Source organism: Populus alba, chromosome 1, assembly GCF_005239225.2.
Source record: "Populus alba chromosome 1, ASM523922v2, whole genome shotgun sequence".
Classification (NCBI taxonomy): domain Eukaryota; kingdom Viridiplantae; phylum Streptophyta; class Magnoliopsida; order Malpighiales; family Salicaceae; genus Populus; species Populus alba.
In genome coordinates, this window is record NC_133284.1 from 34,251,892 (window position 1) to 34,265,951 (window position 14,060).

Sequence of the window (14,060 nt, forward strand, 5' to 3'; positions counted from 1 at the left end):
AATAAAGAAATCCTTGTACCCTTTCATTGCACAGCAAGATTAACTATTTTTTCTATTGAGTTTTAAATAAATCATGAAATGATGTGTTAACAAGAAATTATTTTTCTTGTAATCTTTTATAAAATTTAAACCCTAATATGGAGAGTAAATCCGCTTGTCAACCATGCTAGATGTCCAATGGTATCTGGCCTTTAATTGAAAAAAAGAGTTGGAAAGAGAGGTTAAATCACCTATGATTGAAAAAGAAGGATCAAAATGATTTAAATGAAAGTGCAGAATTTGATTTGATAAAAGTAAAAAGTAGGAGGATCACATGTGATTGCTTAGCAGCATTAAAGAATTCTCATTAATGGTTTAGGCGGGATGGCTATGTCGGGTGGACTTTTATACCCCCTAGCTCCCCTCTCTCTCTCTCTCTGGAAAAATCCACTTCTTTTATTCATCTGGTAAATCACTTGTAAATTTTCAATCTTTGATTTTTCTTTCTTTTTCAGCTTCGATTTTGTGTTCCAAATTGGGTTTTTGCTGGTTTTGGATTCACAATTTGTGTTAGTGTTGATTGATCACTAGACAATAACCATGGGGGGGACTTTTTCAAAGAAATCCCATGCCAGTAACAAAAAATCCAATCCATATGCAAAGTCTAAGGGGAATGCTGTTGATTCTTATTGCAACAAGCCACATATTTCAAGTACTCAACAAGTGAAGGAAAGAATAGAGAAAAAAGAATTGCAAGAGGCAAATTTAAAGCAGCGGACAAAGGAGTCATTTTTATATGCTAAAAATGATGTTGGAGACGAGTTTTATGATGGGATTCCTAGATATCCATCATCGTCAATAAAATCAAGATCAATTCGCAGACAAGCAGCTGTTGCCAAGGTAAAGTTTGCAAATTTTTTTGGTTTGGTCAACTGAAGTTTTCATGTTTTTTTCTAGCAAGAGCAGTTAGTTGTGGCTATTTTTCAAGACTAGTTCTTTTATGTTTTATTGTTAAGGCAAGCTTGTTGATGATTTAAAAGTGTCGGATAGTGTAGATGGAAAGCTTGATGTGGTGAAACTTGGATTGGAGTCAAACATAGAGAAAAGTAGTTTAAATTGAGTAAACAGGTAGCATCAGCCCTTAATCCCAGTTATCGAATCCTTAACCACCAAAATTGTCCATCCTTAGATTAATTTTTTTTTCATCTAATTGTGAAAATTTTGGCGAGGCGAATGGATATCAAGTATATGGCATGCTAGAGTAAATAGGAATAGTCTCCTATATACGATGTTGGATTGGAGGAAAGTTCTTGTTTTTTGAACAAACCAGACCAGAAGCATGATGAGATTGCATTAGTGATTGTAACTGGAATATTTACGAAAGCTTATATGTGTAATCAGCATTGTTGGATGGCTGAAGACCCAGATGAATAATCTAGATTATAACCAACTACAATTCTGCAGAGGTCTGCTAATTTGATATGCATTGAAAATAATTAAATGAAATGCTATAATCTGCAGGTTTCAGAGGTTAGTTCACGTATAAGTAGAGTTGGCACTCTTGGACTAGGGAAAGCAGTGGAGGTCCTGGACACACTAGGGAGTAGCATGACAAATTTAAACCCTAACATTTTTGCTTCTAGTGTAGCAACCAAGGGCAATGAACTTGGAATTTTAGCTTTTGAGGTAGCAAACACAGTTGTCAAGGGTTCCAACCTTATGCAATCTCTTTCTATACGAAGTGTAAGTTATTTGAAAGAAGAGGTGCTTCCTTCAGAAGGCGTGCAAAATCTGATATCAAAAGATATGGATGAACTTTTGAGGATCGTTGCAGCTGACAAGAGGTGAGTGCCTTACAGATTAGCATCATAATGCATCTATAGGCAAGCTCTCTTCATATTTGTCTTTTTTCTGTAACAGTATCTTGAAGTCTTCATTTACTTGTTTTGCAGAGAAGAGCTGAAAGTATTTTCAGGAGAAGTGGTTCGTTTTGGAAATCGATGTAAAGATTCTCAATGGCACAACTTGGACCGTTATTTTGAGAAGTAATATATATAACACGGTACCTTGTTTGTCCATTATATTTACAATATACTTCTATAGTATTGATTACTGATTGAAATTCTTTATTTAATTTCTAGAATTAGCAGAGTACAAACTCCTCGTAAGGGATTGCGGGAGGAGGCAGAATCCATAATAGAACTTTTAACGATTCTGGTTCAGTATACAGCTGTGAGTACAGTATTCTTTCTTGCTATGATTTGGAGAACTTTAATTGGTGGATGGATGGCATCTTTAGCACTTTAATATGGTTGTGCCCAAAAAACTATTCTTGACATTTACGATATTCTGCAGCTTTACATTATTTTTTTATTTATTTGCCTTCCTGATGTAATGATTTATGCTTTGCATAACTGGAGTATTGTGATAAGTTGTGTAAACGTATGCTGTTACATCATGTGCTTTGGTTTCAAAGAATGATAACATAAATGTTCTTGGGTTTGCAGGAGCTATACCATGAATTGCAAATTTTGGATAAAATGGAACAAGAATATCAACAGAGGGAGGATGCTACAGCTTCTAATCAGAAAGGTTATTTTTTAACTTCTATATGGCTATCTGAGAGCTGCTCTTGAATAAAAAATGCAGCCATTCGAGCTTCATAAAAGAGTGTGATGTGACTGTGAATTACATTTTAGTTACTAAACAGTATGCCACTCCTTTTTCCAAAAACTAATGAGAAATGATGTTATTGACTGAACATATCACCTTTGTTGCTGAAATTGACTGGGCCTGAACACAAAGTGAAACAAACTAAAAGACATATAATGTAAATACATCTAGGTGAGATGAAGAAAGCTACATTCTTTGAATGGATTTTTATAAATGATAGGATATGGTGCTTTATCTATGCTTTCATCATCACAATATTGATATATATAATATACAAAAAAGAGGCCACTTTCTTTATTTTTTAATCTGGGTACTGATTTTCACAGTGCTGCAATGTTGTGAGTTTGTGCTTATATGATGGTAACATTTAATTTTGTTTGTTATATTTTACATATGACTAATCCTAAAGGTATATAGAGGCCATTTGTTAAGTTGCAGTTACTAGAAATTGAAAATATCTGTGTTGAATAGTTTTAGGATTCAGAAAGTCGAGGTGATTGACATGATTGTAGTTGAGAATTCTGATAATGTATCAATTGCTAATTAATGTACTAACCCGCACCCAGTGCCCTGGGGCACTTGTTGGTGAGGTACTAATTAAAGTTTGTGTCTTTGCAGGAGAAAGCCCCACAATGTTAAGGACAGAAATAAGAAACCAAAGAAAACGAATACAAAACGTAAAGAAGAAATCACTCTGGTCTAGAAGTTTGGAAGAGGTAGCATTACTGATTGTTTTGCTTCTTTCTGTTGATACATAATTGTGATTATGATTTTGATTTATGGCAACAAATATCATTGATTATCTACCAAGGTTGTTGATAAAGTAAATAGAATCTCAATAATTGGAATACTTCTTGTAGTGACCTAAGTATCTTATGCAGGTTATGGAGAAGTTTGTAGATATTGTCCATTTCTTAATCCTCGAGATAGGCAACGCATATGGTAGCTTCGGTATGTGTTTGGCCATGGTCTTGAGCACGTCTTATTTATGCTCTCCAAGTGCATGTTTTACTTTCATTTTCTTCAAAATATGTAATTTTCACGTTCGAAAATTGCTAGTTCTGGTGTTATCACATTTTGGTTTCAGTTTCAACTCAAAATTACAGGGAAAGTTACCAAACCAAAACATCAAGTCGCAAAGAAATTATTTGAAGTGTATGCTTCTGCAGTTTTCCTTGTCAATGTCAACTTTCCCTGTGATTTCATCACAGAAGTCATTCTAATTTTCCTTGTGATTTCTGTTTTGAATATGAACGCTAAATTTATAATTTTTTTCAATTAAAATTAATCTTTTATCATTCAAAAATTTCTTATGGATGCACTTGTATATTCCGTGTAATAAGTTTTCACCATTAACCAATGAACATGTACTACCATTTGGTATCATTTTCTTTTCTTTTCTTTTCTTTTTTTCAATACTTTGAAACCATTCTGAATAAGAAAAAAGAACATTATACGTGGAGTTCAAACTTGGCAATGGAAAGTAGAAAAGTTTTTCTTGCAACTACTGGCCCACAGATTTTCCTTGGGATTTATGCTCTGCATATTTGACTTTCTATCCTTTACTCGAAGGAGTTCTTGCATAAATTGATTTCATTTATTATAATATTTGATGGCATTTAGTTGTATACTGCAGATGATTCCATAAAAGATAAAGAATCTGTGAGCAATCCTGCAAGATTGGGACCTGCTGGTCTTTCTTTACATTATGCAAATGTAGTTATGCAAATTGATAGCCTTGTAAGTGCCATCTATGTTCATCATGTTAAATCTCATTCCGCATTTTGTCTATCCACTATTCTTCAAAGTTAGTAATTATTAGTCTTACAATTTGTAATCAAGATTGGTTGCTATGTGACATTATTTCACATATCTGATGGGCTTCTAATATAGCAAGAACAGTCTTACTCTTAAAGGAAAGCGAAAGAGAATCAGAAAGGTTGTGGGAAGAAAAATCTTGAATGAGTTGAACTATTTTTCCATAATTTCTGCACCTAAAAGCATGGACGAGCTATCTTATTTTCCATATGTACTGCACTACATGCATAAAATGACTCTGATGGAGTCCCTTACATGCTGCACTAGATTTCAAAGTTTTCATCTTGTAAAATTACATGTTTCGCCTGCAATTCACCTAACTGCAACCGATATTACTTTTGGATGCATGTACGTGCACAACCTTGCATTCATGTATCATGCAGTTACCATGTAAGAATGAAAAGAGTTATTAACAACTTCATAACAGAACCTTAGAAATGAAAATAGATATGTGTGTGTCTGTGTGCGTGTGCACCATTGCATGGGTGGTTGTTTATTTTAGAATTCTGACCTAGCCAGTGCATACTCGAAGAAACGATGATTACCTGGTTTATGGCCTTTTGAATAGGACCATGAACTGCTAAATTGGGGTCTTAAGAGGGCTAGTCTCGATTCAGTTACAATGCATTAACTTCAAACACTTGAACACTGAGCTGCTCTATTTTGCATTACAAGTAAAACGAATAGCCCTCATGCTTCATAAATTTCTAGCTCATTTTCTATTCACAGACAGCTTCAAGGGCCACAACCCTATTAAATGCAAGGCACACCCTCATGTTTTGCTCTGAACCAGACTAAGTTGACAGCTTACAGTGCCCCTGCTAAGCTGAATGACTTGGAACATGATTTGAAGATTTCACACCCGCATTTCCTACTGTTTATCATCTTTGCTTGTTGTTTAGTTTCCCTGCCTTAATCGCACTTTTTTAGTTCACCTGCGTTAAAAAAATTGAGCTCCCTGCTTTCTTACGATCTCTCCATTCATGCATGTACTTGTGTTCTTAGAATCTTGCTTCAAGGCCTTTCTAATTATAGATTCTCAGGTGGCACGATCAAGCTCCATGCCTTCAAGTAGTAAGGATGCATTGTACCAGAACTTGCTGCCTGGTGTAAAATCAGCTCTGCGTTCCAAATTGCAATCATTTCATGTCAAAGATGAGGTATTACTTTTCCCCTTGGTTTTTATTTTCTTAGCCATGCAGATGCTCCAGTTGTCTACATCAGTTGTGATTTGCCTCTCCAGCTTACCATTACGGAAATTAAAGATGAGATGGAGAAGACATTGCAGTGGCTGGTTCCAATGTCCATTAATACAGCCAAGTATGCAATGCCATTATTTTCCCTCCCTAAAAACAGAAAATTTCTCCTGCTTTATATCCTTAATTTTGCTGTGTGTCTCGCTGCCTAATCATTATCATCGTTTCATTTTGCATTTTACTGATCTAAAACAGAGCCCATCATGGTTTTGGTTGGGTTGGAGAGTGGGCAAGTATCGGGTGAGTCCTTAGGTTTCTACCAATTGTTTCTCAGTTTTTCCAATTTATTTTGTTAATACGAGCAAGCAGAGTGAACTAAGATATGGTCGTTTGCATACAGGTCCGAGCCCAATAGAAAGTCTGCTGCAGCAGCAGCTGACATAATCCGGATTGAAACACTCCACCACGCCGACAAGGAGAAAACAGAAGCCTATATTCTTGAACAGGTATTGTGGCTTCACCATCTTGTCAGCAAAACCAAGAGTGTTTCTGGTGGTGGTAGCACACTGGGTCAGAAGTCGAATCAGAAGCAAAAACAAGAGTTGGCCAATGCACCCGAGTTGCCTGACACAATTATAATGTCAGATGCGCCATCACTAATTACTAATGACCAAACAATTTTGCTGGAAGATAGTGAGAAAAAACAGATACCAGAAAACAGGAAGAGCCAGGACTTCGACTCGGTGGTTACCCAGTTGAGAGATGATAGGCTGAGTAAGAGCAACAGTCATTCCCCTCCGAGGGAAAATGAAGGCTTAGCTACTGTAAATCGTGTTCCCTCTGTGCTTCCCATAACTGATGTTAGTATTGACAAGGAGAACGAATCGGATACCATTGACAGAGTCAATGTGCTCAGATACTAAGGAAAGCATGGACTTGTTACTGCTAAGTGGCCGTTCGGTGTACCCTTAGTTTCCATTGATAAAAAACGCAGGTTGCACTACAGGTGCAACCTTGCAGTTCATCATCGTTTTTAGGGTTCACAACGAGAAACCATTGAATGTTAATAGTAAAGTTGACGTGCTCAGACAACTGATAGAACGATATACATTATATGCAAGTGACAAGAAATTTAAGTAATATGTAGACAGAGAAGGCCTTCCCATGTATTTACTGTATGTAATCTTTGTAATTAGAGTTGGCATAGGCTTGGGGCCAGAAAGAACAGTTTTTGTGCATCATTAAATTTTTTCAACCAAGATTTTGCTACAATATCAATCCCAAAATCTAGGATGATAGGCAATCATATATTGTAAATTATAATATATAGTGCAAATTTTTGACATAATACACCCATCCCTGACATTAAACAAAATTTTCTCCCAAATAGTCTGCTAACAAAAAGGATGACCAAGTTGCTTAAAGCAGTTTCAGTCTCAAAATCCATCAGAGAGATATGACCAAGCTTGGGTATTTTCCAGTTTAAGTGCTGGGTGATTTCAACACCCCTACACCAGCCCGCACCCCTGCATGATCCATCATATTGGTCTGTATCGTTTCTGAAACATCTGTGGAGAATTTTTGCACTCGACCATCTGTTGAATGACCTTTGGCGACTGTTGTAACAATCGTTCCTGCTCAGACGGTTTCTTAAGCAGTTCTAGTTCATCTAAATATTCATACAACGTTTGACACCAATAAAAGGTTAAGGTAACAATCATTCATTGATATAGTTAATAACTTGTGAAAAATGCATAACGTTACATGTACACTTACGATGGTGAACGGATGACAATGATGACAAATAAAAGAAAAAATCAGTACCAAGTAAAATTAAGAAAGGTATAATTCAGCTAAAGCTAGACATATTGTATCCCCATCATACCAATACGACAGATTTGATTGCCATGTATGGTGCAAAAAAAGAATATTGCGGGTGCATTGCAGAGCCAAGAACTTAGTTTTAGGCTTTAAAGAGGGTGAGTGTACTTCCAATATAATCTCAAGGAAGTTTATGCAAGAGGTTCAAGAAAGAAAATTTGAAGATGATGGAATATGTTACCAAAACCAACACTTTTATTAAATAGCATATACCATGAAAGGATATTCTCTTCTCCATCCCTTCTCATTCGCTAAATCAATGCGTTTTTGTAACCTTGCCAGCTCTTTCTCAATCCACTGCAGCAAAAAGTGTCCCATTCATAACTAATGAAATGAGAAATTTTGATAGCAAGCAATATGAAAGTTTGTTGAACTTTTTCAGGATGCAAAGGGTAAGAAAAACATTATTAAGAGGTATAGCATCAAGTCTGAATACATACATGTTTTGTTATATCCACATGCAGCTGTTTTGCCTTCTGTTCAAGCTCCTCCTGTCAAGAAAGGCATCCCCATCAATTATTGCCGTAACCTATTACTTTACCCATATTAGGGGGAAAAAGAAAGGCAGATTAAGTTGGCAAATTGTTTGACCTATGGTAAATATTCCGTTATCATACAGCCAGAAATATAACAGAAAACAGCTTCCATTTCCTAGCTAAACAGTTCCTCAAAGGATTAACTCTACATTTTCGAAAACAGGTAAAAGTTGAATTCCCCTTCTTTAATTATAGGTTTCGAGTGATTCTTTTCTTATCTACAAAACTAGCAACTTGAACTCCGATAATGATGATTACTCTGAAGTCCTTAATATTAAAGTCTTAAAATTTCTTGAGATAATCAAAATATATTCGAAATAGTAGAATGCCAAGGAAAAAGCAACATGAGTGAGTGATACGAAATGCTGCACCTCAAGAGAAAAAGATAAACTAATCTTTGAAAAATCTTACAATAGTAGGTTTCGGATGTAACCCTCCTTCCACATTTTGTCTCAAATCCTCAATTTCATCCTGCAAATGACACATTAGACAAGAATGTGCCGAATACATCAATAAACAGCTCAACCACTATGTGAAGATAATTCATGCAAAGCCCTATTATGCTATGAGTAATGGGAAATGGTAACTTAATTGAGAGATACTGTCATCAGAACTGGCATTTCTCAGAATTGCTTAGTACGAGGAAAGAACAACAATGTTGCAAAGGGATAGGTAAATAGAGTACAAATAAAAATGATAAGAAAAAAATGGTAGAATAGTGAATTATCCATTTCCCATGATAAGCACGGAAGACTTGGGTAATTATTGACAATACTGTTTCATTTAGATGAAACCTTCAAAACCTATATTAATTCGCAGAATAAAACATATCATTATTTCTATACAAAAGCTTCGATAGCAGTTACCTCAGTTAAGTCCAAATCTGAAAGTATTGAAAAGCAAACATCCATTGGCATACTGGAAACTCTTAGAAGAATTTCACTCTTATTCTCTCCAATTACCGAGGATTGCTTTATACCTGAGATAAAAACGAGAAATAAAATAATAAAATGTGAATAACCTCTGAAATACAGAACATATGTTTAGGCACAAAAATGAGCTACATTGTGTGAAATTTACCACAAATTACCTAATCATGTTTCCACTTTATGCAAACAGGAATAAAAACATAAATGAAAAGATTTTGGTTTTGCAGAACTGAAAATAAGCTGCCACCCCCTTCATGCATTAATAATAATTGAATGCTATGGTTGGTCCAGATACAGTGACCTACCTGTAACTTGTGAGAGCTGGTAAGAATTTCTAGCACTGGGGTCTCTGGAGTCATTTTTTACTTTCACAAAGCTTCCCACTATCTTACCTTCAAAACTTTCAGGCTCCTTCGACAGTTCCTCCACTAAGCTTTTCCTCAAGTAGACAAGTTTGATATTCTCAGTAACTATAGCTGCAAAACCACTGTCATAGAGTCTAGGAACTGCTTCTATTTCTTCAGACTTCGTTCGAGAACCCATTGTGTTCTGTCTCTTGAATGTTATAGTGGATTTTTCACTTTTGTCTTGCAAACTTATTTCGACTCCATCTATATTTTCATCATCCTCTGACTGTGAATCAATTAAGTTTGCAGTAAAATGATATTCCAGAAGATTAATTATGGCATTTTTATACATAGATTTCCTTCTAAAAATTGAATAGAGCTTTTCATCACAAATAACTTTCTTTTTCTTTACGGGATCAAGAAGTTCCTTTTCTTGAATGTATGCACAAATGATTGTATTAACTTCATATTGTGATAGCTCTTTTGTTGTATCTTTTCCAAGAAATGTAAGAAACTCAATAAGCTGTTTTGATCCCCAACCATCAAATTCAATTGGCTTTGACCCCTTCCTTTTTCCTCTTGTTTTGTAGGCTTCGGTAATTTCCAGATCATTATCATATATCACCAAGTCATCATCATTTTTGCTCTTCCCAAATTTAGTTGACTTGAAGCTGCGTTTGGAATGCTTTCTCAACCCAAGCTCTGCCAAACTGACATCATCCCATGTCAAGCCTTCTGCTTCCTTTATGATTTCCCAATATTCCAGGAACAGGCATTCATACGTATCTCGATCTGTCAAGTCTATTTCACCCTGCAAATTGATATACATACAAAATACAGCCACAGTGGAACAATCATCACCATAACTTTGTTCTCACATCCAAAAAAGAGCAGAGTTTATCAATAAATTGAAAGAAAGCATGGATGCCCAACCGTTGAGAATTCATAGATGAATCTAAGTTTCTATTTCAATCTGACTCATTGTTTAAATGGCTAAAATCCTCTTCATTTGTTGAAAAACTTCCAAGTCCTTTCCATTGGTATCCCTACTCTTCAACAATGACCTAGGAGTCAGATTCTTGCTAATCTACTAAAATGCAGATCCATGGTGCTAAAAAACCAGGAAAATTCAAGAAACATATCCCTGCAAGATAAATAAGTCAACTTTCTTCCCTTCTTCATTCTTTAATTAAAATATATTATGTTTACCAAACGATTAACTAAAAGTTTTGGCAGACAAAATGACCTGCCTAAGTATTCAATGTGATACGCTTATTGCATTTTCTTTCCAGGTGTTTGCAGCCAAACTCTCCAGTCTGTCACAAGCCAGCCCAAAACTTGCTATAATGTATTTATTGGGTCCTTCTGAAATGCAGTATGCAGACAAGAACTAGTACAGAATGCACACTTGCATGTTGCTATAAAAAAATGACACACAAGGTGATATGCTTACCCCATCAGCATCCACATCATCTTTATCTTCTACACAATGTACATACTCTAAACATTCTTCACATAATCCTTTATTCCCACTAACAGATAAAAACTTAGCAGCACTGATGCAGCGACTGCATACAGCTTTAGGACAGCAGTAGCAATATAATTTGGGGGCCTTATGACATTTGGTACAAGCATGCCGAGCTGAAACATCAAAATTTTTTATATATGCTACATAAGTTTTTCTGTCATATTCTTTACAAAGAAAGTTGAGAAAAAGGAAACCTAATACATTAAGATATTTCAAAGTAGCATGGCTTAGACAGTGTAATCTACCTCATGCATACTGTAACTGCACTTGCTTAGAAATATTTGAATAGAAGACATGATTTCAAGTTAGATTATCATCACATATAACTTTTAGTGACTTACCACAAGTCCATTGCTGACCAGTTCCCGGAGAGGAATCACCCTTTTTCACACACTCTGAATGGTAAACCTTTAGACAATCACTAGAAAGAGGACAAAAGTTAGAAAGGCAACAATGACATTGACAATTTTAATTTAAGAGGTGCATGGAAGTATCTGTCGCACATACTTCAGAGGAAAGTCAAGAAATGAGTGCAGTTTCAATGCACGATTACCACAATCAGATTATAGCCGTCCCCATAAAGTATTCACGGACATTAATTAAATCATGATTTATGGACAAGTGTATATAACAGCAAAGCTTTCTGCAGTATGTACTCATTATAATAATATATGGCAGGTTTTCTCGATTCTCATCATTAGAGTTATCTATTTGACTGTCAGAAAACAAGGACGACAACGTTAATTGAAAACCGCTCAACTATCTCAATGTATTAAGCACCACCATGCTTCATAACAGTACACTATCCAAGTGACTAACTTTCCATTTAGGAACATCAGTATTTTCTTTCTTTTATTTTCCTTGTTGCAGAGAGGCTCAACTTTCATAAAGTAATGAACCTATTACTCCTACCAAAGCTAGCAACATTCATACTGTAAATAGATTGAGCCAAACAGAGAAATTCACCATGATAATAAACATAAGGCAATGCAACATGATCACATGTTATTGTGTTGATGTTTTTGAAAAAAACAATCAGTATTCCCCTTTCTAGATAGAAGAAAACACAACTTTCTTAGTCATCCATACCTTCAAATTTTAGGCATTCTCCATAGCTGAATCTATCTGACATTGAGTTCAGAAAAAAGAGATTGTGCACAAATAAAAATTACAGGTACAACATTGCTTGCCAGTGATTGCATTTTCCGCGAGTGATAGATTTAAAAATGATCAATGATGATCATAATTGAATGCTAAACATAAACTATCAAAAGAATAAGATCACAAGATATTGGTTCTTAAGCAATTAAATCCTAGTACTTTCTATTATTTTAATGTTTTACAAGTACAAGGTTTTCATCCACTAACCATATCTAAGCTTTAATTCAAAGGAAGTGCTCAAGAAAACACTTATGACATACAAAATGCCAACTTTTATTGAGCACAAAAATGAAACAAGATCATCAAATTCAAACAACAAGGACCTCTTTTTCCTACTTTCCATCAACTTACCAATTAATACCAAAATCACGATTTCACAAGCTCCTCAGCCTATCAATACTGAAATCAAGAACTTCCATATTCAAAAGAAAAAATAGACTTTCGTAGGTAAAAAAATTTATTTCCCAAAGGCCAAGATACTGCCGATCTTGGCTTTTCCACGGGCATTCAGTGGATGTGAAATTCAAAAACAAAATCACAGAAAACTCTAAATTCTTGAAAAAGGCATTGAAGAATCTGCCATGTTCAAGGTGACAATCTAACAATGTACATAATACAGTGCCTTGAAAATCATTAAAAATCAAGATATAACAAGAAAATGGATTGTTTCAACTTGGGAAAGCAAAAGCAAATATTACTACAATCCTTGTATGTTATAGCAGCATACATGAGGCAAGTTCAGTCCACCAGACAGGAACTCACCAAGACAAAACTACCCTTTGACCCCCAAAAGACGGAAACTAGCACTCCAATCTCCAGGCATGCAAAATATCTCAGTCATCAATAGCAAAAGAAGAAAAAAGAAGAACCCAACAAGACAGTGACTTTGAACAGTAAAGATTGAACTTGAAAGTCAGAAAATAGAAGAAAAAAAAATCATACTCAAAGTCACAGAGAATCAACTCTCCCCCATCCTTGCAAACAAAACACCAGTCTTCGCAGTCTCTTTCTTTAACTATCTCCTGCTTTTTGTCCTTCGTTACCTTCTTCATTGTACAGTATTCACACAATGGTTGATGATCACTTTAGCCACTTACCCCTGCCTCTCTTTTCGCTCTCGAAGAACCCAAAAGGACACCTCCAAACAAACATAAAAAAGGAAAGCAAAAATACTTGCACGATATTCGAGAAGCAAAAAGCCACCACAGTTCTTGAAACCAAAGTGGTAGTTGGTGGTTGTTTTTTAAGTTTTTTCTTATTTTGTAGCAATTATGACATGACATGGGTGATTCGAAATAAAAAGGATAAAAATAATGAAAATAAAGAATATATGTTTTTTTTATATTTTTATTTTGAAAATATATAAATTTATTCTAAGATTATAATAAATATGGATTTATTTTATATCTCTTTCTGTTTTATTTTTTTTTAATTTTGAAATACTAAAAAAAAAAAAAAACAACTTAAATGTACTTACTATACAGGCATTCTTGACATACCCTTGTTTTTATATAGTTATTAATATTTGAACTTGTTCGATTGAAAGAATTTACTGGCCATAAAACGATTAGGCGAAGATAGTCATAGCTTTTTATCAAGCAATTTTTTCATATACATTAATTAATAAACCACAATTTAGTGTCATAAGTTTTAGGTTATATAATAATAATAAAAAAAAAATACTTATTTGATTTATAATAATTAAATAAATTAAAATTATTAATATTATGATTTGTTTCATTAAAAAACAATATTTAGTGAATAGCAGAATGTCATGTCCGATCAAAGACGGATTTAAGAGGAGGCAAGCATGCCCAGGCCTGCAAGACATTTCAATTATTTTTATTACTTAATGATTAAGTGCAAGAAGGTGTAATATTTTATTTATTTAAATAAATGGGCCCTTTTAATAGTAAATATATTTATTATCCTTTACTTTAAAGCTATTTATTCTATGCTACCTACTTCAAAAGACAAAAAAAAAGATATAATTATAAATAATGTTTTAGATT

General features: G+C 34.7%; 2 protein-coding genes across 3 annotated transcripts; one reads left to right on the forward strand and one right to left on the reverse strand.

Moving 5' to 3' along the window:
* Positions 1-334: 334 nt before the first annotated feature.
* On the forward strand, positions 335-6,938 carry LOC118055358 (protein PSK SIMULATOR 1). Of its 2 annotated transcripts, XM_035067238.1 has the most exons (13): positions 335-446; positions 554-879; positions 1,501-1,823; positions 1,932-2,024; positions 2,121-2,211; positions 2,487-2,571; positions 3,271-3,368; positions 3,534-3,603; positions 4,289-4,392; positions 5,514-5,630; positions 5,714-5,790; positions 5,922-5,966; positions 6,067-6,938. In XM_035067238.1, the coding sequence occupies exons 2-13, from the start codon at positions 580-582 to the stop codon at positions 6,587-6,589; spliced, it is 1,926 nt and encodes a 641-aa protein (XP_034923129.1). In that variant the 5' UTR covers positions 335-446; positions 554-579; the 3' UTR covers positions 6,590-6,938. The 2 variants fall into 2 exon arrangements, with proteins under 2 accessions (XP_034923129.1, XP_073259789.1); XM_073403688.1 differs by having other exon boundaries at positions 351-879.
* A 16-nt stretch (positions 6,939-6,954) lies between these two features.
* LOC118055359 (uncharacterized protein At5g08430) lies at positions 6,955-13,295 on the reverse strand. Its single transcript, XM_035067240.2, has 9 exons — positions 12,991-13,295; positions 11,229-11,308; positions 10,813-11,000; positions 9,318-10,170; positions 8,950-9,062; positions 8,495-8,554; positions 7,988-8,038; positions 7,774-7,844; positions 6,955-7,352 (listed from the first exon to the last, which is right to left on the reverse strand). The coding sequence occupies exons 1-9, from the start codon at positions 13,098-13,100 to the stop codon at positions 7,205-7,207; spliced, it is 1,674 nt and encodes a 557-aa protein (XP_034923131.1). The 5' UTR covers positions 13,101-13,295; the 3' UTR covers positions 6,955-7,204.
* Positions 13,296-14,060: the final 765 nt, after the last annotated feature.

Bases quoted from the DNA above. Each gene is read 5' to 3' on its own strand.
- LOC118055358 (XM_035067238.1), top strand. From the start codon at position 580: ATGGGGGGGACTTTTTCAAAGAAATCCCATGCCAGTAACAAAAAATCC. The intron at 2,025-2,120 runs GTAATATATATA...TTTAATTTCTAG, and splicing joins TTGGACCGTTATTTTGAGAA to AATTAGCAGAGTACAAACTC. The intron at 5,967-6,066 runs GTGAGTCCTTAG...GTTTGCATACAG, and splicing joins GGAGAGTGGGCAAGTATCGG to GTCCGAGCCCAATAGAAAGT.
- LOC118055359 (XM_035067240.2), bottom strand. From the start codon at position 13,100: ATGAAGAAGGTAACGAAGGACAAAAAGCAGGAGATAGTTAAAGAAAGA. The intron at 8,039-8,494 runs GTAAGATTTTTC...CTTTCTTGACAG, and splicing joins TACATCCGAAACCTACTATT to GAGGAGCTTGAACAGAAGGC. The intron at 7,353-7,773 runs ATATCCTTTCAT...TTGGTGTCAAAC, and splicing joins GAGAAGGGATGGAGAAGAGA to GTTGTATGAATATTTAGATG.